The 22,618-nt window shown below is 52.1% G+C and overlaps 1 protein-coding gene across 9 annotated transcripts in view; it reads left to right on the forward strand.

Moving 5' to 3' along the window:
• SCN5A (sodium voltage-gated channel alpha subunit 5) overlaps positions 1–22,618 on the forward strand; it is a 100,519-nt gene that overhangs the window by 7,381 nt on the left and 70,520 nt on the right. For 8 of the 9 annotated variants that reach the window (XM_008053206.2, XM_008053208.2, XM_008053202.2 and 5 more), the window contains exons 1-4: positions 6,831–7,152; positions 9,674–9,792; positions 17,448–17,537; positions 19,144–19,272. In XM_008053206.2, coding sequence (XP_008051397.1) covers positions 6,880–7,152; positions 9,674–9,792; positions 17,448–17,537; positions 19,144–19,272 — 611 coding nt within the window. In that variant the 5' untranslated portion in view covers positions 6,831–6,879. Of the gene's footprint in view, positions 1–6,827; positions 7,153–9,673; positions 9,793–17,447; positions 17,538–19,143; positions 19,273–22,618 lie in introns of those variants that run through there. The other variant, XM_008053200.2, reaches the window with a different exon arrangement.

Consider the following 22,618-nt stretch of genomic DNA (forward strand, 5'->3'; position numbering starts at 1 on the left):
GCTTATCTGTGGGGTGTGGTGAGGGAGCTTATCTGTGGGGTGTGGTCAGCATGTGATGAGGGAGTCACTGGTGCCCTGACCTCCTCTGAGGAGGGAACCCCTGCTTTAAGGGTACCCATACCCTCTCCCTGTGCCGCCTCTTAGCACTGTGGGGCAGGCAGGAGGGGAGTACCCGGGGACCCGCAGAGGTGGGCCTCAGAGCAGAGGTGGACCACATGCCTGGGGCCAGTGGGACTATAGGTTCTGGCTGGTAGGTGCTCCAGCCCGGGGTCACTTGGACTGCAGGGCAAGAGAGGAGTGCAGAGCAGAGGAAGCAGGCGGAGATTTTCTAGGAAGCCTGGGAACCACTTCCACAGAATGCTTTGCATAAATTTACATGGCAAAGAATAATCTTTGCATGCTATGTTCCAGAGGCTCTGATTCCAAGGCGACCAAAATGCCAGACATGACTCAGGACGCTGGAGTGTGCCTGCCTTTGGGATCAGGGAAAGAGGGCAGATAGGGAGGGGTGAGGAGACAGACAATAGTTCCCGACTCACCCCTAGAGTGACCAATCACCCTGCTTTGTCTGGGACTAAAGAATATCCCCAGATGCAAGAATTTTAGTGCTAAAACCAGGAAAGCCCTGTGTAAACCAGGGCAAGTTGTTTACCCCACATCCGTCCCCTACCCTGCACAGTATCCATGGCTGTACTCTGACTCCCAGGCTGTTGTGTCCATGTCATGGCACTGCAGCCATCAGTGATTGAGCACAGCTGCATGCCCCATGCATTCAGGAAATCCTTCTCAAGGAAGACCAGTTGAGCAGGCAATATGGGTCCAGTTTCTGGTGTGAACAGTATTCTTCCCTCACAGCATCTCTGCCTAGATGTGAATACCTGTAATACAGTCCAGTGGGTCAGAGGTGCGGGGACCTGTCCCTGCCCTAACAAGAGGCTTCCAGGCTGCTTGGGGAGGGCTGACTCATCCCCAGGCCTTGCCAGTGACCCACAGAGGCCAGGAAGGGGCCAGAGCCGGGTGTGGGGGTGCAGAGGAGGGAGGTCAGAAGGGGTCCTGGAGGAGGTAGGGTGGTGAGCAGAGCAGGGGGTGACTCTGGCTTTGCTCAGGGCACAGAGAGTGTTTGGGAATGTCCAAGTCTCTGGACGGGGGCTGCACATGTGGGATGGATGGAGAGAGAGAGGCACTGTCATGGTGTAGGGTGCCATGGTTTAGGCACTCCCAGGGTAGTGGCATTGAGATGGGGGCAGTAACGTTAGGTGGGGGTTAGGGATTTGTGGCCAGTGCCCGAGAAAGGATGTCAGAGGGCACCAGTTTGAAAAGGAGCATTTGTATCTTCTCCCATTAACTCTCAGGAGCTTGCAGGACTGAGGGAAGGATGAGCCTGGACCAGAGGTTGATAAACTTGAGGGAGGATGGAGAGGGGTGGGGAGTGGTTAAAGAGTAATGCTAAAGTACAGAGGAAACTGGTCCAGGCAGAGTGGTCAGCTGGACGGAGTCGTCCCAGCCCCGGAGTGGCTGTAGGGCCAGTGCAGACGGTGAAGTTGATTCGGATGGAGCAGCTGTCCCGGGCAAGGGGCACTCATGAGGTGCTGGCGTTAGGGGGAGTGGCTGTGGTTTTAGAGTCAGGCCAGGTCCAGCCTCCCCCGCATGCTGGAGTTGTGGGAAACAGCAGCCCCTTGCTCACATGCTGTCTCCGACAGCCTTCCATAGCTGGGAGGGTGCCCTTCCCCCAAAAATTGGGGGCCTGATCTTCTAGGCCTGAGGGTGTGGTTGAGCCTGAACCCAGAGCATCCTCAGACCACCTGGAAACCCTGCAGCCAGGGCTCAGCCTGACTGGGTCACAGCAGGGCGTGGGCCCCTAGCTGCTGAAGGAAGGGCAGGGCCAGAGCCAGGTGCAGGCAGCAGGACAACAAGGGAGAAAACAGATCCTGCCCGCCCACTGTGAGACAAAGGACGCTCTTGATGGGTTTACTTTGGAACCTGAAGCTGCCTGGCTGCTGGGGAGCAGGGAATTTCATCTGGAATCAGCTGCTCCCCAGGGTGGCCTATACCCCTCCAGACCAGGGTCCCGAGAGCATGGATGCTCTGCTGGAGGGCAGCTAGGATAAGACCCTTCTTAGGACCCAGGGCCTTATCACCAGGATTTGGGGTGAAAAAGACTGGGGAGGTTGTGGAAGTGCTTGAACATGTGAACCTAGATGCCTGCCCCTGTGATCTCTGCCATCTTTTGGGTCTTGGGGCCTGGCTCCTAGATGTTGCTCTGCCTCTCCCTCAGGGCCACTGTGGAACTCAGAGTGGAATTTCTCAGGCCCAAGGGTGGGATAGACCAGGGTCCCAAGGCCCGGCTTTCTCCTGGGAGAGCCTTCTGTGTCGTCCTCCATCCCTACCCAGAAATCACGCAGAGTCCTGGTAAGTCAGAGCTGGTGGCCAAGAGACTGGCTGCAACTTGCTGTGTGGGGAACGTAGTAAGAGCATCAGAGACTCTCAGAAAGGATCTAGAGGGTCACCTTATCCTCCCTTACTTTACAGATGAGGAAGCTGAGGTAGAGAGGAGGGGACCTCAGGATCAGCACCTGAACAGCAACCAAGCCTTTCTCGACCAGCTGGGTAAAGAAGCCCACCTCAGAACTGCATATTTCTTTCTTTTCTTTCTTTCTTTTTTTTTTTTTTTGAGTTGGAGTCTCACTCTGTCGCCCAGACTTGAGTGCAGTGGCCGCTCCTGGCCACCGCAGCCTCGACCTGCTGGGCTCCGGCGATCCTTCCGCCTCAGCCTTCCAAGTAGCCGGAATTACAGGCGCGTGCTACCATGCCCGGCTAATTTTTTTTTTTTATTTATTGTAGAGATGAGGTCTAGCCTGCCCAGGCGGGTTGCATATTCAAGACAAAATAGAAGACACAGGCTTAAACAGTAAACCAATTGTATTGAAATATAGCTATCAGAACATAACCAGTTTTTGATATAGCAATATATGTGCTTCTTTATTAAAGTTTTTTTAATTTTTAATTTTAAATATGTGGGGTACAATGCAGGGTTAGGTATGCAAATGTTCATTATGCAGGTACCCTTATTGGTAAGGTGCCCCTCTTCCCCCGCCTCCTCTGGCAGTTTCCCGTTATACTGCCAATCCTTTTTTTAGTATTACGATAGTTGCTCAAGGTCCGCTTATGAGTGAGAACGTGTGATACTCGATTCTTTGTTTCTGTGCGAGATCACTCAGTATTATAGCCTCTAAGTCCATCCAAGTTGCTGCGAAGCTCATAATTTTGTCCTTCTTTATGGCTGCCTAATATTCCATTGTGTATAGGAAACATTTTTTTTATCCAGTCTTCTTTTGATGGGCACCATGGTTGGTTCCGTGTTTTTGCTATTGTGAATAATACTACAACTTTATTAAAGTTTTAAGTAATAAGATCTAGTGGAGGATCTAAGCACTAGGATCTTGAAGTCACGATGAGCACTAATTATACTTGAGACACCAGCAGCAACTGTAACCGGACAGGGAAGTATCTGCCATTTCTTTTGGTTGCAGTTTCTGCTAACACTTCTGTGTTGTTGCTTATATTCATAATAGAAAGAGAGGCTAAATCTGAGATTGAGATTAACGAGGAGATACAATTTCTCCCTTGAATTCTTTTTCCACCCCTCCAAGGAGTCTGTTAAGAACCCCCAAACTACATAGATGGTGAAACTAATCCATGCCACTAGCAGTCAGGAGAGCAGTTCCCTTGGCAAAAGAGGGTAGTAGTGTGTGGCTGGAGGAAAACCTAAGCCTGAGAGCCTGGGTGCAATGTATTTCTTGGTCTAGGTGCCAGTTGCAAGGTTTGTTCAAGTTGTATAAATTCACCGACCTATCCACTTATGTGCACCTAACACAAATTAAAAACACACCTTTATTAGAACAGACATATGTGCAGGTGCAAGCTTACATGCACACACACACACATACATGCGTGCACACGTACACCCCAGTGAGCCTCTGCCATGAGCCTCTGCAGGTCCATGGGTATACATGTGTCCTCAGAAACCTTGCAGGCATATGGACACAGATGGGTACAGTGAGATGGAGAACACTATTTTTAGCAAATAATTCTGAGATGGCTTCCCAATTTATGGAACTAGCAATTGCTCCCAGTGAAGAGGGTCACCCTGCAAGGGGTTGCTGTCATCCAGACCGGTTTTGAATTTTTTTTTTTTTAAATAAAAAGACTAATGACTTCATTGTTTCTGTTTTTTAAAAAATAAGGCAAATGCATAAAGAATGTAAGCAATGAAGAAAAGTACAAAGAAAAAAAGTTTTAAATTACCCACATTTCTACCAGCTAGGGGAAAAAAAAATCCCCATTCACATTAGATGATGGGTGTTACAAATGTCTCTCTGTTCATTCAGAGATGGAAGGGAGACAGGGAAAAGCTTTTATAAAATGAGAACCCGCTCCCTCACCTGCTATTTTTAACAAAGAGTTTCCTTTAACTTTACTTGAATGACACAAGAAAACTATACAGGAAATGTAATGGCTTTTAGAGCACAGGTCCTGGACCTCTGTCTTGCCTCCCTTCACACATTCCATGCCACACTTCCCCCAGGGGACCAGGGTCGCCCTTTTGAAGCCTGGCTGTGTTGTGTTTGTTCACTGTTTACCTGTCACTTGGCCAGGTGCCTGCTTCACAGCAATGCACAAGGCTTGGGGCTGCAGCCCTGAAGTCCCGGCCCTTTGCCGGTCACGTCAGTGCTGCAGCAGCTCATTGAGGTCGTTGGTGACATGTTCTGCAAGAGTAAGATCAAGGGATTCTGTCCTGGCTGAGATCTCCGGCAGGTGTCCACCCTGCCCTCTTGAGCGGGTGCCTGCCATTCCTGGGTTTGATGTGGCAATTAGCGACGCAGCCTCCGGGCTTGATGTCACAGTCAGGAGCCTCTCAGACCACATCCTGTTTTGGTGGAGCAATGGGGAGTGCATTCTTCTGCCTCGGTGTCATAGGCAGAGCATGTTCACACCAGGTTCTGGATCATTTGAGGCCACCAGGGGCCACATTCTCCCGGTTTGGCGTCACATGCATGTGCCGGCTGGATGTCCTAGTTGATGAGTGGTCACTGTTTTCCAGTTCTGGTGTCACTTGGGATCAGCATTCATCTGATTATATTTGGGAGGAGGAGAACAAGGAGCAGTGTGGGAAGCCAGAGTGCTCCATCAGCATTTCCCTTTTTTTTTTCCGGTATAATTCAGTGTATAGCTAGAATGTTATTTGGTTGTTATAAAATTTGTAAGGGAGCTGGGCTCGGTGACTCAGCCTGTAATACTGCACTTTGGGAGGCTGAGGTGAGTGGATTGCCTGAGCCTGCGGATTCGAGACCCACCTGGGCAACTTGGCGAGACTTCATCTCTACAATAAATTAAAAAAATCAGCCGGGTGTGGTAGCGCGCGCCTGTAATTCCAGCTACTCAGATGGCTGAGGTGGAAGGATCGCCGGAGCCCAGCAGGTCAAGGCTGCGGTGGCCGGGAGCGACCACTGCACTCCAGTCTGGGCGACAGAGTGAGACTCCAACTCAAAAAAAAAAAAAAAAAAATTGTAAGGGTGTATGTATTCTGAAAGGGGATGGGGGGCAGGTGCAGAAGTCAGCCAGAAGAGTAAGAATTGTCTTCAAGTTACCTAAAGTGTCAGGCTAATTTTATACTGTATTTTAATTTTTCCAAGAAAGTAAACCAGATTGTTTAGGAAGGATGCCATATTCTAGGGAATTTTGTTTGTTTGTTTGTTTGCAATCCTCTCAACAGGGGCTCTGCCCCAGCTAAGTACACCGGGGTATGCACATCTGGATGATAACTCCAAAGGTGTCATACAGCTATTTCCAAAAGCCCACAGGATTTTCGTAGGTCTCCTGCAGCGAACACAGATGTCCCACCAGTCTCCTGTGCCCCAAGTCAACGAGTGAAATCTGGATACCCTCCCTCATATAAGCACATGGTGCCGTGGGGAGACCAGACAGAATATCCCTCACCCTCAGGCCCCTCCACTCAGGCTAGGAGTCTTCCCTGAGTTTGGGCATTAGCCTAGGAGGCCTCTGGTTTCTCTCATAGGGTTCCTGGGCTTCCTCTAGAAGGGACAGGCTTGAGAGGAGGGGAAACAGTGATTCTCCTTTAACCTTCTAACGCCCTTACTCCTCACCTGCGCATTCTCCAGCATTCGGTCACTTGTTTGTTCAGGACCAGCTCTGCTAGGGATCTGGATAAAAAGAAGCCACAGGCTGGGTACAGTAAGATCATATCTGTAATCCCAGCACTTTGGGAGGCTGAGGCGGGAGAAAGATCAGTTGAGGCCAAGAGTTTAAGACTAGCCTGGGCAAACCCTAGTGAGACCCCAACTCTACGAAAAAAGAACACATTTTTAAAAATAGTATTAATAATTTTTAAAATTACTAAATAAAAACACCAGGCGCCATGGAGCATCCTTCCTCAACCCAGCTGTGGAAGTGTCTCAAGTGATAGCAGTCAAGAGACTAAAAGGTGCAAATGTTTCCTTTCATGTTGAGTGGGGCAGAAAGAAGGAACTTTGATGACACAGTCGCTCTTGCCACCCTTGCATCCAGACACGCTGGTTAGGATGGGAGAGGAGGGTGACCTCCCTGCTGGTCCCCATGCGTGCCCCACAGCCTGGAGGGCTCCGGGTTTCCCAGGCCAGCCTTGCCTAGGTATGCCTGGGGAGTAGTGGGCAATACAGAGCATCTTTGCAGTGTCCTTCCCTCCATCAGCACAGTCACCCCCAACAGGCGTGGCCACCCTGCCCTCTGGCCCTGGGGGTAGCATCAGACCCATTGTCTATGTCTTCCAGCTTCCCCACAGGCCGCGTGAGGAGAGCCTGTGCCCAGAAGCAGGATGAGAAGATGGCAAACTTCCTGTTACCTCGGGGCACCAGCAGCTTCCGCAGGTTCACACGGGAGTCCCTGGCGGCCATCGAGAAGCGCATGGCGGAGAAGCAAGCCCGTGGCTCGGCCACCTCACAGGAGAGCCGTGAAGGACTGCCTGAGGAGGAGGTGCCCCGCCCCCAGCTGGACCTGCAGGCCTCCAAAAAGCTGCCGGATCTCTATGGCAACCCACCCCGAGAGCTCATCGGAGAGCCCCTGGAGGACCTGGACCCCTTCTATAGCACCCAAAAGGTGACTGCACCCACCTCGCACCCCGCCTACCCTTCCATGTAGCTACCTTGTCAACGGAGCAGACCGGGAGAGGGCCTGGCCTCCATATGGGGCTCTGTAGAGGGCGTGCTCCCCCGGGTTTTGGGGGGAATGAGTCACTGGTGATCTGTATTCCAGTCACCCTAATTTTGGAGTTCTGGAATGAAAGATAGGAATTATGCAGTCTGAGATGCTAGTTTGATGCTGTGAAGAAAAGAGGGTAGCCTCAGTTGAAATCTTGCCTCTTATAGAGTGCCTTCTTTGGGGATTATCTGTGGTTAGATTTTCACCTCTGAAGGACTCCCCCCATCCTGTGTGTGTGTGTGTGTGTGTGTGTGTGTGTGTGTGTGTGTGTGTGTGAATTGAAGTCAAGCCCTGAGTTCTGCCCTGATCTGGGGCCCTGCCTGAGTGTAGTCCCTTTTTCTAACTAGGGCCAGCCTGTGGCCCCCACACCCCACTCCCTGGCAGCACAGAGAAGTTCTCAGGCATTGGCTGTGCCTGCTGGCTCAGGCTGGGGCCACAGCAGCGGTTCCCTGGGCCTTATGGGCTGGCAGTGGGACCCGGAAGGCCAGTGGAAGATCTTAGAGGGATGGAGCGAGTGGTGATTGGGGATGTTCTGCCATTGTTCTTTCTGAGTATAGGGAGGAAAAGGGGCATTCTGTCATTGTTCCTACTGAGGAAGTGGCTTTTGTCCACTAGGACAGGGTGACTCAGACTTCCCCCCAGCATGTCGCCTACCCCATACCCTGGCCTCCCTTCTCAGGACCATGTGCCCAGCCCTGCACCTAGCCAGACCACAATATACAGGGTTCCTGCAGAGGCTTGGTCTCCCCACTTGGCCACCCACACTTCTGGGCCTCACTGTTAGAGGAAGGCAGATTTGAATTTGGGGGAGGCCTTTCCCCAGAAGGCTGCACACATTACTGCAGTCAGCACCAGACTGAGGAAGCACTTGAGGGGCAGGCAGGACTAGAGTGGTTAGTGTAAGAGAGTGACTGAGTGTCAGCACATGGCGGGTGTGAGTGTGTGTGACTGGTTTGAGACTGTGTTTAAGACCAGGAGCCTGAGGGTAGTCATGGGGCATGTCATTGGGCATGTGTGTACCCATGAGTAGATGTAGGTGTGAAGGGGAAACCCATCCAGTCTACATAAACAGGCCTGAGAAAAGATCTGGGATCTGCTCCCAGGCTCCCAGCTGAACTTCCCCCTGGCTGAAGGGGTCAGGGTCAGGGGGTTGGGGCTACATTTGGGGTCAGAGTTAGGCTGGTAGGTGGGATTAAGTGAGTGTGAATGGGCCTTGATATGATTGGTCAAAGCTGGCAGTAAGAACTGGGGATGTGGTTAGGCCACAGCATTAGTGAGTCAAGGCTACAGTGAGAAGACAGGTGGCAATTAGGTTGGCATTAGCGGGGACCAGCAGGAGTCACAGCAGGTGGTCCCCACTGAGGTTGGGGTCAGGGCTGGACTGGTGGCAGCTGAGCCAGGGAGGAGTTGGGGACACCATCTCTTCTGCTTCTGTGTCTGAGAATGCTTGAAGAGTGGCTCCAGGTGTGATTGGGGCCTCTCACCTTCTGCCTCCACTTGGTCCCTTCCCATGCCACCTGCAGCCCCACAGGGTGATGGAAGTACAAAAGCAGGATGTTAGGTTCTAATCTATCTGGTCAGCTTGTCTCCCCAGCCCAGATTAAGTAGACCCTTGTCCCACCAGCTCAGGCCTTGGAGAAATGAGATCCCAGAGCTGTGCCCACCACACACCTGGGCAGGTGAGAGGGACTGCTGTCATCAAGGGCTGCTTTGGGCTCAAACTCACACCTGTTGTGCATGTGGCTCAGCCTCCAGCTCTCAGTGTCCCACTGTGCCATGTAGAAAGAGATCTTCTGAAACTCAAGGAGGGGGTCCACCTTGGGCTGCCTATGGTCCCCCCAGAGGGAGACACTAGGTTGCCTCCTCTGGGGTAGGGCGAGGGTGACATTTGTCCTGGATTCCAGGAGACAGGGCCCCAGAGAAACTCTTTCTGAGGCTAGTTCTGCATTTTTCTCTTCCCTTCTCCTTGTCCAGAAGTCTTCCCTGCTGACCCAGCTCCCCTAGCCACACCCCTCCCAGTGGGCCTGGTACGGAGTGGGAGGGGTCAGCTGAGAGAGAAGGGGAGGAAAGAAGAAAGGCATCACTGGACCTGCTCAGCCTGTGCTATGATGGCAGCTGGGCAAAGGACCCTGAAAGGCCCCCTCTTATTGGGACTTTAATTTAGAAATGAAACTAAAGCTCAACCAGCTGGACATTCCCCTAAACTAGATCTTACTCCACCCCACTCATGGGCAAAGCAGTGAGTCTATTGATGAGTCTATTGACCTGCTGAATGTACTGGCTGTCCCCCCTCCATTTCCTTCCCTCGGTCCCTCCTTCTCCCACCCCACCCCTCAGCCATGGCCCAAGGGCTCTGGGCCCACAGCTGTCCCCCAAAAGCCTCTCTGCACAAGGGCCTAATGCCACTGTCTTTCCACAGACCTTCATCGTCCTGAACAAAGGCAAGACCATCTTCCGGTTCAGTGCCACCAATGCCTTGTATGTCCTCAGTCCCTTCCACCCCATCCGGAGAGCGGCCGTGAAGATTCTGGTTCATTCATATCCTTTGCAGTTAATCCCTGCACTGCATCCTGCTGGGTGCACCCTGGGGATGTGCAAAGGGTGCTGCCCCCCTCCAAATCCCCTTTCTAGCTTAGGGAATGAGGGTGGTGCTGCTTCCCTGCCAGTCCTCAGACAAGCCACCTGGTCATCACCCGGGAGCTGCTTGGAAACGCAGACCCTCTGACCCTACCCCCAGACCTGCCAAGCCAGCGCCTGCATTTTAACAGGTCCCCAGGGGATTCTTTGGCATAGGACAGTTTGAGAAACCCTTCTCTGATTCTTCAAAAGAACATCCCAGAAGCTAAGCTACTGAGGATCTCAGAAGACATGAGACCTATCAGTGTTCTTCTGGCTCTAATATTGGCTCCAAATGTTCCTTCCCTACCCCGTGGGCCCTCCCCCGCCCCACCCACTTACAGGAACCTTCAAGCAGGTCGCCAGGGCTCAGCCAGAGAAAAACCAATAAAGAGGCCTCCAGTTTATTCACATGTGGGCATCATTCGAGGGAGGCAACACTTGCTTTTTGATTAGGTGTTGACAAAATGTTTGCAGTTTCAGAGTATCTCAAAGAACTCTGGTTAGCGTTAAATTATAGAAACCACAACCTAAAAAAGCTCTGGCCTGGGAGGAGAGCCATTGGAGTGATGCCGTGTAATGAGGGACCCGCACCGGGCTTGGGCCTCAAAGGGGCTGAGTGCAGGCAGCACCCGGCATGGGTGCTAATCATGCCTGTTTTCTGGACTTCGGAGAAGGGGCCCCGCAGATGGAAGCCTTCAGGGAGGGTGGTGCCAGCTGCACAGTCAGTGGCATCAGCACTTTACTGAAAGGGCCTGGGCAGCCCTTCCTCTGGCCAGCAGCAACCAGGCCAAGTGGACACCTGCAGGTGGCTCTGCTGTTAATCTAAGCCGTGCTGCTGGGCTAGGCAGGGGGACTGACTGTGGGTCTGGTGGGCTGGCCTGACAGAGCGCCCCCCAAGGTGCCCCTCAGCCCCTCCTCTAAGGGGCCTTTTCTGAGGCCAAGATGAAGACGTCACTCATTAACCTCTGGGCAGGGCAGGAGGCTTCAAGAACACAGCTGCCTGGTGAGGGACTAAGTAATTGGGACTGAGGCTGGCAGGGGAGGGACTCTTTCTCCAGGCAGGGATAGGGGATGCTCCTTCATGGCTCCATATTCTTCTGCTCCCCAATACCCAGTCCAAACCCTGTGGCCCTTAGCTCACCTCTACCTTGCGTGTGTGTCTCAGGAAAACCCCACAGGCCATGGCTGTGGCATCAGCAGGGCGGTCCCCAGGGCAGGGCAGACACGGGGGAATGGTTTTATTCAGGGGTCAGCCTACCATTCACAACTGCATCTTACTTTGTGGGGCACACGTGTTTCTAGATTCATCTCCAGCCATCCTGCAACTGTTCCTGAGCTCCCTGTAGGTCGCAGGCTCTTTGCTGGCCACCCTGGAGGTGTCGAGGCGAATGAGACCCCATCCTGGCCCCTTGGGAATTTCACAGCCTTCCCCCTCTGCCCCTCCCCACAGTGGAGTGTAAGGCAGAGTGATAAGGCAGCTACACAAACAGTGGTGATCACAGCCTGGGGAGAAGAATGGAGCAACAAGAAGAGGAAAGATGAGAGTTCTTGCTCTGAGCCTATCTCAGGCCTCACTTCAAGGGCGTAGCCTCTCTGAAAGCATCCTCCGGCTCTCACCTGGGGCTTCTCCTCCAGGTATCTAACCAACCCAGCCCTGTTTGGCAGCCACAGAAGCCTCCAGGGATGCAGCAGTTTCTCCAGGGCTCCTGCAAGGTGCTGGACTGGGCCAAGGGGCAGGGAGGCAGGTGAGCCAGGGAGGCAACGGGGGCACTCGAGACTCCAGCCTGACCAGAGGGTCCACTGGGCAGTGGTTCTGAGACTGTGAAGTGCTGGTTCTACCTGGCAGGTCTGGCCCTGAGGGCTCTGAGCAGCCTGCCCCAGGGAAGCTCTGAGCATCAGTGAGGCCCTGTACTGGGCTCATAGTGGCTGCCTTAACACGCCACTGCATGGGGATGGGAGCACATTGCTGGCCCTTGACAGTGTCACTTAGTGGACTCAGCAGGAACCAGGGGGAGAAGAGACCTATTTTTGTGGGGTTTGGGACATTCAGAGTATGGTGCACGGACCAGTAGCATTAGCACCACCAGGATTTTGTAGGAACTGCTGGATCTTGGACCTCACCCCAGAACCTGCATTTTAGCAAGGTCTCTGTATAACATTTCCAAGGGCAATTGTTTCCAAATGTTGGTCTGTGAGGACCACTTCAGACTCTCCTGGGAAGTTTGTTAAAATGCAAATTCCTAGCCCTTTCCAGAGGAGAATCACCAGTGTGAGGCCTAGGAATCTTCAAGCTCTCCGTGCATTTTTTAAAAACTGAGATATACTTAGTGTAACATAAAATTTACCATTTTAAGTGCACATTTCAGTGGTTCTTAGTATACTTGTAAGGTTATGCAGCCATCACCACTGTCTACTTCCAGAATATTTCCATCACCCCAGAAGAAACTGTGCACTTGTTGTCAGTCACTGTGCATTTCTAATGAAGTTAGATTTCCTGTGAACTTTTGCTCTGCTTAAAATTCTTTTACCCATTCAAATATCTACTAAGTTCTACACATGCAGAGTTCTGTGCTAGGCTCTTTGGGAAGAGCAGATAGGTCAAAGACAGACTTAAAAGAGGGCAGGAAAAAGAGGCCTGGCGAGAAAACCTGCTCACTTGAGACAGTCCAGGAGCTCGCAGACTGCAGTGTGGGTACCTTGATCCAGTCTGGCCTTGTTCTTTGCTCCATGCTGGCCATCCAATCCTAGGAAGTTGCCGAAATAGTGAATATGGGCATGCAGAATGATTTTTTTTTCCCTACATATTTTTGTTATAATCCTGCAGAATGTGTTCCTGCCGGGATCAAATAAAAGAAACGAACTGAATTCCAAATTCTACCACAGTCACATTCAGAGAGGGCTCTTGTTCACACCGAGAAGCATTTTGCCTTCCTGGGTGCAAAGGATCTGTTCACAAAATCCTCCCACGTTCCTCCACCAGATTCGAATGGGCAATCAAACCTTGTGTTTGTGTGTGTATGTGCGTGCATGTTCATTTAATAGCACAAATGCATGAAAATACCCCTCCCCCCACAGAGCTACTTCCTTCTCTTTGGGAGTCACGTGACTCCCTGGGCTCTGAAGACTTAGGCAGCCCAAGTGTCAGGTATTCTCCACCACCCAAGCCCTCCTTGCTGGCCTTTCAATCGTGAGGCTGGTAGTGGATGTTTGGGGACAATGACAAGACAAGATTGAAGATGTTCAGCTGAGCTTGGGCCTGGAGAGCTGGCCTTTGCCTCTGCCCACATAAGGGACCAGCTCGATCATCAGTCTGAAATTACCAGTAGTGCAAAGAGGTGTGCCCTGGCCAGGAGTTCAATTGACTCATCTCTCCAGTATTGGCTGCATGCTGGGATCCGTGGGGGACCTGGGTATGTTCTGGGCACAGAACATGCACATGCACCAGGGGTCCAGTCTAGGTAGGAAGAGATCTCACACACACACACACACACACACACACACACACACACACACACACACAGTGGAATGACTGAGAATTATGTAAGCGCCACCTCAAGGCCAGGGAAGGCTCCCACACCTCATCCTAAGCCATCACTATGGCCAGAAAAGGCAAAACCCAACCCTTATCATGGCCCACTGTGAGACCTAGGCCCTCACTGACAGGATTCAGAAGGGCTGTGTACCCTTAGTCTGGGCGTTAGAGTTCTCACTCACCTTTGTCCAGGTCCAGCCAAGTCCTCTGGCCCAAAGCAGCCTGTCTACACCCACTGCTCCCTGCAGAGGGGCCTGTTCTCCACTCTAAGGAGAGCTGTGATACCCCCAGAACTGTGAGGTGCTTGGCTCCACTGAGAGGGGTTTCCCCCAGTTCTCAGTCCACCCTGCTTTACCATGGCCAGCTGGGCTGACTGATTGCTGGAGCAACCCTGGCCAGCCTCTGGTGCTTGTCTAAGTGCCTCCTTGAGGAAGCCTTCCTGCCCACCTCAGCCAGAGTCCTGTCTGATTTCTCATAGCACCCCTCATCTAAACATCGTGGGTACGTACGTGGCTCCACTGCCTCCCACTCAGGGTCAGGCACACATATTCATATAGGGTTTCCTTTTTCAAATGACTAATAATTTCATCCTTCCTCCTCTGTGGTAGTCTCCTTGCATTTAACGGTACTCTTTACCTCATTTGGTTTTCACCTTGCCCCGTGGGCGGCAGAGGCCAGGTATGGAATAGCATACCTGCTTGGCAGGTGAGAGCCTGAAGCAGCATGACTCACACAGGCCCTCCAGTCTGGAGGCAGGAGAGTGGGCCAGGTGGCCTTTCATGTCATGAAGCAGAGGTGGTGCAGCAGGGGGGCCCAGAATGAGGCTTAGATCAGGGCAAGTGGGGGCTCAGGGCTGTCAGTGGCTCTGCCACTGATCAGCTTTGTGCCTGTAGTAGTTTTCTTTCTTTCTTTGCAGGATTTATTGAGAGGACAGAAGAGCTCCACAGTGGGAGGGGACCTGAAGGGGCTGTTCTGTAGTAGATTTCTAGGGCTGCTGTCACAAATTAACACACACTCGACAGCTAAAAGCAACAGAAAATTATCTCCTGATAAATTGAGAGGTTAGACATCCACAGTGGTTCTCACTGGGCTAAAATCAAGATGTCAACAGGGCTGTGCTCCTTTTTGGAGGCTCTGAGGGAAGGAGTGTTTTCTAGACCTCCAGTTTCTGGGGACTGCCCGCATTCCTTGGCTCCTATTCCCCTGGCATCTTCAAGCCAGCAGTGGCCGGTTGAGTCTCACATCACAACACTGTGGCTCTGACCCTCTTTCACTTGTAAGGACTCATATGATTTTACTGAATCAATCTGGACAATCCAGAATCTCCCCATCGCAAGATCCTTAATTTAATCACATCTGCAAAGTCCCTTTTGTCATATATGTTAACGGATTCACAGTTTCCTGCAATTCGGATATGGTCATCTTGGGGGTGATAGGGGCATTATTCTGCCCACCACAATCACCTTCAACTTAACCTCCCTGTGCCTCAGTCTTCTCATCTCCTAAAATGGAAAGAAAGTTCCCACTTCACCAGGCCGATGGGAGAATCTAATTAGTGAATGGACACAGAGAACAGAGCCTGGCACCTAGGCAGGGCTCAGTAAAGATTCACTTTGGGCATCATTACTTGCATATTTCAGGAATGATCCAGGATTCTCAGTAGACAGCTTAGCAATGAATCCGTGGGGATAAATGAAGACTGGTTGAGGGGCTTGTTAACTATCAACTCAGGGAGGAAAGCCTTGGCACGTAGCCTGGGTGTGAGCAGCGTGTGTGTGTGTGTGTGTGTGTGTGTGTGTGTACGCACATGTGTAAGGGAGAAGTGGTACTGAGATGAGTATCTGACCCTGGCTTGAAAGCTGAAGACCCTACACAGGCAGAGGGATAGTCGGATACAAGCTGAGGGGCCCCAGCTCTCTGGCCAAGGAGAAGTCAAGGCTTCCTGGAGCCATGGCATTGGAGCTGAGCAGACCTGGCTTGACTAAGGGGGATTTCCAAAGTCTGATTCCCCTTCTCATCTCAGATGAAAAATTGGAGAATTCATGGTAACCTGGAGGAATTCCCTAGAAGGAGGACTGGAGGCGTGGAGGACATATATCTACCTGGTCGGATTCCTTGAGAGCCCTCTCCCCTATCTTCAGCTGAAGCAATCAGCACCCGGCTCTGCCTGGTCTGTAGTGTGACTGTGTTGGCCTCCCTGACAGGCAAGGTAGAGCTGTGCTAGAGAGGAAAGAAGCAGCCCCTGGAGCTCAATTACCTCGGCTCTGGGGCAGCCTGTGGGAATTACCAGTTTGGCTGCTGTGTGTATGGGGCTGAGGCTGGAGCGCGGTGTGGCACACCCAGGGGCAGCCGTAGGGAGTGGGAGGCTCAACCTCTCCTCTGGGGCTAGAGAGGAAATTTGTGAGGGCAGCACAGTGTTCCTGCTCCAGGCCAGGCCCCTAGGGGTGTCCCAGCCTGCAGAAGACCCAGAATCTGCCCTGGCTTCTCCATAGGTCTTGCAAAGTTGAGGCAGGAGTGGAGGAGGGTAGTTAGAGCTCTGTCCAACCTGAAGCAGCAGCTAGGACTTGCAACCAGAATCTGAGTTAGACAAAGCCTGGAGCAGTTCAGCTCAAGGCCAAGGACCCAAGGCATATTCCTGGCATTTGAAGAGCTCCTCTTTTGGTGGGAGACAGATGAGCATCGCCATTCAGCGAGCAACTACAGCTAAAAGGAGTGCGTGATGCCCTAAGAGTGCAGAGGCAGCAACAACCAAGAAGTCAAGGCAGGCTGCTGGGGGCAGGGGTCCTGCAGCGGGGTTCTTGAAGGGTGAGAAGGAAGTTACCAGGTGAATCAGAGGACAAAAAGAGAAGATTAAGGCAGGGACCAGTCAGAGGAGTGTCCCCTGCCTCCCCAGTGTCAGCAGACGATGGTAGCAGAGCACTTCTGCAGAAAAATCCTAGGCAAAAGTCCCACCTGGGCTGTGTCCCTAGAAGTGAGTGAGGGACCCATCAAAACTGGACTGGGTAAAAAAAAAATGTGGCACTGATACACAGTGGAATATTACACAGCCATAAAGAAGGACAAACATATGGACTTTGCAGCAACTTGGATGGATTTAGAATCTATCATACTCAGTGATCTATCGCAGAAACAAAGAACAGAGTACCATATGTTCTCACTCAGTGGACCCTGAACATTTACCATAATACTATAAGAAAGGGATTGGTTGGCAGTAGTGGGATACTGCAGGGTGGAGATGGGGGCGGGGGGATCACAACATCAATAAAGGTACCTGGTCTCAAACCAGGCAAAGTAGGGACCAAAGGGAGGCCCAAACTTTACCTGTAGGATGACCACTTGTATACCTAATCCTGAATTGTACCCCCAGTTTTTAAAATAAAAAATAGATCGGGCTCAGTGACTCAGCCTGTAATCCCAGCACTTTGAAAGGCCAAGGGTTCAAAACCAGCCTGGGCAACTTGGTGAGACCTTGTCTCCACAGTCAAAAATTAGCCAGGCATGGTAGTATACACCTGTAGTTCTGGCTACTTGGAAGGCTGAGGCAGAAGGATCGCCGGAGCCCAGCAGGCCGACACTGAGGTGGCCATGAGAGTGCCACTGCACTCCAGCCTGGGCAGTGGAGTGAAACTCCAACTCAGAAACATAATAAATAAGGAGTAAGGGAAAGAACCTGGAGCACTGCCTCTCTTGTCGTCCCTGCCCCGAGGAGCAGTTTCTAAATGCCCGTCACCTCTGAGATCTGGGGTCCACCCTTTCTCCTTCCCTCCACGCAAAACCCTACAGGGAACCCTGCCAGAGGTGTGGCTTCCACCATCTGGTGCCCATTAGGGGCTGTGGAGCAGGGCGGGGTCCAGCCACAAGTGCCACAAGAGACCAGCGTCAGTGAGGGTTGGCACAGACTGGTCACAGCCCCAGCGTGTCTCCTCAGAACCCCTCTCTTATTGAACTGGTGGCACTGGCCTGGCAGTGATGACCCTAGGAAGGCCCCTCAGGGGTGGGGGCGTGGTGGCCGTGATTCTCCGCTTTCCTTGACCCCGCCCACGCTCTTCAGCATGCTTATCATGTGCACCATCCTCACCAACTGTGTGTTCATGGCCCAGCACGACCCTCCACCCTGGACCAAGTATGTTGAGTGAGTATCTCCAGGGCCTCTCTACCTGGCCGCCTCCCTTCCTGTCATGTCCCGTGCCACGACCTCTAAAGTCACCCGGGAGGGGGCTGTGTCCAGGCCCAGAAACTCATCTACATGGGTGGGGTGGAGGGGGTCGTTGTCTCAGCTTCTACCCTCTTTTGCCTTTTCAAGTTCTGCCAAGTTCTTGTTTAAGTGGTACCCTCTGGGGAAGAATCGCTCCAGATTGGCAAAGCAGGGTGCTTCTCCCTGTCCTCACGAAAGAGGATTGTTGACATTGAAGAAGGTTCTGAAATAGTACCAAAATAACAGTAATATATTGAGCACTTAGTGCATGCCAGGCACTGTCAAAAGAACACTAAGTGTCATTTCCTATAACCCTCATGGCAACCCAGTAGGGTAGGTACAGCCACTAACTAGCACCACATGACAGATGAGGAGACTAAGCATTGGAGAAATCACTGGTCTGATATCCTGCAACTAGGAGGCGTGGCAGCCAGAAAAAGGTCCAGGGCTATCCCCACTTCAGTGGAACACCCTGCTGCCTTTTTCCCCCCAAGTCCTGCCTCCTGCAGCCATTCTCATTAAAAAACTGTGTCTGCTCTTTTCTTCCCAAACAAAAGTACCTTACCTGGAAGTTCTAAGCAGACTGGCTAGGCCTTACTGCGTTTGGCTCCTGTTTTCAGGACACCGGCAGCATGTGGAGACAGCCTCTCTCCCAGAGCGGTTTGCCTGGTAGTCCTCCACAGTCACACAGAACCCAGTAGTGCTATCAGTGCTGCTGCAACCTGCTGCTATGAGACCTGGGCTGCAGCCCTCCCACTCCAGGCCTGGGGACCACAGTCCCAGCATCTAGGCATTTTGGAGTCATCGGGCTGCCCCAGGCAGAGAGAACTGCCCTCCACCCAGCCCCACACATTATAACAGCAGCACTCCTCCAAGCCCAAAGTAGACAGCTGGACCCATCTACCCTGTAGGCGGTTGAGGATGGACCATGTAGTGCAAGCCCTGTGCAGCTCCTCTTGCCGGGGCCATCAGACCAGACTCTCTGCAATGCCCCCATGGCAGAGCTGGCATGCAGGGAGGGAGCTTTGTTCTAAACATCTGGCGAATGAATCCATCTTCCTATTTATTATCGAGTGCACGCGTGTGCCCACCTGAATTCTCTACGTTCTCTCTCTTAGTGCTTGGTGTAAGGAGACCTTTTTGTTTAGCCGTTGAGTATATACACACATGGGTGAGGGACAGTGACTCCACCCATCCTTACTGTCCTGCAGGACAGACCCGGTGTCCACCAGAAACCTGCACATGGGCCCCCAGGGCTGGTGAGGAGATAGGTGGGAGGTCTTCTTACACCAAGCAACTAAGAGAGAGAACACGGAGAGTTCAGATGGGCACATGCAGCCACTCAATAAATAGGAAGACTGATTCATTCGCCAGATGTTTAGAACAAAGCTCCCCCCACAATCCCCATAGGGCATTGCAGAGAGCCTGGTCTGATGACCTCCAGTAAGGGGAGCTACATGGTGTTTGTGCTACATGGGGAACCTGGCTAATGAGGCCTACAGGCCTCAACCTCCCTGAGAAACCCCGCCGGCCTCTCCTCCAGGTACACCTTCACCGCCATTTACACCTTTGAGTCTCTGGTCAAGATTCTGGCCCGAGGCTTCTGCCTGCACGCGTTCACCTTCCTCCGGGACCCGTGGAACTGGCTGGACTTCAGTGTGATTGTCATGGCGTGAGTATCTTGCTTGCTATGCGGTGCTGTGCCATGCCCGACCACACTGGGGTGTACACCACCCCAGGCCACATGTCACCCACCCTTCTTGACTTCCCCACTGCAGTCCACAGGCAGCTCTGCACACAGCTGAAGCAAGGCAGGGTGGAGACCATCAGCGCATCCTGGTGAGGACAGATGGGTACACAGAGACTCAGGCAGGCCTTGGTGGTTAGGCCCCCTGGCTCACCTGTGACTCCACGGCAGCCCTGTGCTGAAGGGACACCAGTGGGATTCTGGTTGAGCATCCTCTGTTCTTCCCACCAAGAGAAACCACCTGGATCCCAAGGTGATTAAGAATGAAATTGCAGGAATGAGAAGGAACCTGGGAAGGTGCCTGGGCATCCCCAGCATATCTGCTCCCTTCATTAAGAGACTCTGCTTTCGGCATATTCTAGAGCACCTGGTCACTGACATATTTTAAAGTGCTGGGTCACTAACATGAGCCAATGGATACTCTATGCCATCCATCAAGACTGGATAGGGGTACTTAGCCCATTTTACAGATGAGAAAACAGATGCCAAGGATGCACAGGGAGCCCACCAGAAAGTGAAGTGACCAGGCCTGACACAACCCAGCTGAGGCCCTACCTCCTTGCCCAGGAGGAAACCCTTGCTGAGGGGTCAGTGTGGAGGTGGGACTTCACCCTGGAAGTCTCAGGCAACGGATGCTAGGCTCTGGTGAGATGACTAAGCAGGGCGGGCCTGCCATGCAAAAGCCGTGGTCAGGGGCTTGGCCATCAAAGCCTTGCTGAAGGCCGAGGACCTTGTGTGTGGGGGACTGAGTCCCACACCTCAGCAAGGAGAAAAGCTGGTGAAGTTAAGCTTTCCTGTGAACAGACAGTGCTGAGCTCAGTGGTATCAAAGCTTAATTCAGCGCCCACGTTCTGAGATTCTTGGATTCACTGAATCTATCTGTTTAAGACAAAGCCTTTATTGAACCCCAGACATGAGCAGCCCTGAGCTCAACCATGCTGTGGGGGAGAGGACAAAGAGGGAAGCTGGACCCTGCAGAAGGGGCACTTTCAAGCTAGATGGAGAACCTGGTAGCTAGAAAACGCATCAGAACCTCTGTTTCTAAAAACCCTGTTTGGGAGCTGAGTCCAGCCCTCCATTTTGCAGGGAGGAAACTGGCTGCAAGAAACAGTGTACAACTTGCCCCAAATCCAGTGTCCATCTAGGCCTGGGTGGAGCTGAGTGAGCAAAGGGAAGGGTGATGGGAGGTGAAGTGGCAGAGTGGTGGGATAGGGGACAGACTGTACAGTGCCCCTAGGTCATGGCAAGAGCCAGGTATGGTGGGAGCCATTGGGGCATAAGAGCAGGCAGAGCCGTGACCTCGTTTACATTCTGTAGAGACCCCCACCCCTGCCCCCGGCTACTGTGTTGAATCACAAACTGAAAAGCAGGTGGAGGTTGTTTTGGTAGCCAGGAGAGTGACCAGAACCAAGCTCCAAGTGGAGAAGGAGAGAACCTAGTCAGATTCTGCAGGTGCAACTGATGGGAGGTAGTTTTTGTTGTGAGAAGCTGCTGGGTGCATGGTGTTCCCATTTACTAAAAGGGAGAATTGAAGGGAGGCACTGACTGAGGGAGGAAGGGAATCGGAAGACCGGTTTGGAATGTTTGATGGTTGAAAGCATCCAGGGGGAGATATTGAGTAGGCAACTGGATATTCCAGTCTGGAGTTCAGGAAAGAGGTCCAAAGTAGAGATATAAATTTAGAAGCCATAGGGATACGGATGGTATTTAAAGCCAGGAGACCAGATGAGATCACCTAGGAATGAGTGTAGCCTGCAGCCTGAATATCCTGTGGGACACTCCGACATCTCAAGGTCAGGACAGAAAACTGGAGGGAACAAGCCAGAAAGGGCGGAAGAAAGCCAGACAAAAATAGTATCCGGAAAGCCACCTGAGGAATGGGATTCCACTGGAAACACACCACAGTAGGTTAAGGAAGGTGATGACTAAGAATGGACTGTTGAATTTGACAGTGTGAAGGTCACTGGTGCCCTTGACAAGAGGGGTTCCAGTGTACGGGAGGATGCATACCAGTTATTAAAGAGGGTTCGAGAGAGAGTGAGAGAAGGGGGGTATGGCAAGCATAGACATCTATTTTGTGGGATTTGCTATACTGGGACAGAATGTGGGTTAAGGGAGAACTTACAAGAAAGGGAAGTATCTTTGTAGGCTTCCCTTTGTGGGAATGATCTTTGTGGGAATGATCCAGTGGAGAGGGAACACTTGATGATGGAGGTGAGAGGGGGGACTGCGGGAGCAAAGCCCTTGAGTTGGCCCGCGAGGGTGGAGCATTGGCCTGAAGGGCAGGGAAGGCAGAATTTCGGGTGGAGATGGAGGTGAATTGATAGAGCTGATGATGAGCGAAGGACTTTCTCTTCTGATTGCTTCTATTTTCTCAGAGAACAAGAAGCAGCATCATCAGCTGAGAACACAGAGCAGGGAACCTGTCTGGGGTTTGAGAGAGAGGGAGGACTCTTTGTGTCAGAGCCAGGTTGGTTACACTGACTTGGGAATGGAGTAGGCTTGCCAGGCTGGGCCTGGGCTCCAGGCTGCTCTAAGGAGTTGTGGCCAGTAATCCAAAGGACCTTAAAGGCCGAGTGTCACAGGAAAGAATGGTGCTTTGGGCAGGAGAGGAGCCTTCGTCTGCCTGAGCCTATCTCCCCATCCTGGAACCTGAGCAAAACAGTGTTACTACAGAGATGACCCTAGACCCCAGGAAAAGTCATCACCCTGGCTAGGCTTTGGCCTGTGCTCAGCCCATGATCTGGGAAGATGCTCTGTGTGACCTCAGGCCCTTCACCAGCCTTCCTGTGCTGTCTCGTGAAAAATTCAGGTCTCATTCCCCATGGAATTTCATGGGGAACCACTCTTTCCACTGGGAATTGCAAAGCAGGTGTGCCTTCCCACCAGGCTCTGCTTGCCCTCACTCTCCCAGAACGGGGTTGACAAGGCAGAGCGGGGCCTTAGAAGCTCAGGCAATCTCCACACTTTCAAGCACCTCAGAAATGGCATGTTTACTTCCTGTAGGGCTTTAGGACCCATTGGTATGTCAGCCAGGGGCTCCTGGCTGAACTGACCTGGCAGCTCTGATTGACAGTGATTCTGCCTTATGAAAACCAATTAATTACTGCCTCTGAAATGCGTTGTTATAGACAAAATGGTTCAATAACAAGAGGCTCCAAGGATAATTGAGTGGCTGAAAGGTTCCATTCAGTGAAACTCCCCATCCATCCTCCATTATACAGATGGAGAAACTGAGGCTCAGAAAGAACCTACCACTTGCCCAGAATTA

Source organism: Carlito syrichta, unplaced genomic scaffold (genome assembly GCF_000164805.1).
Source record: "Carlito syrichta isolate Samal-C Ts95f unplaced genomic scaffold, Tarsius_syrichta-2.0.1 Scaffold287955, whole genome shotgun sequence".
NCBI lineage: Eukaryota > Metazoa > Chordata > Mammalia > Primates > Tarsiidae > Carlito > Carlito syrichta.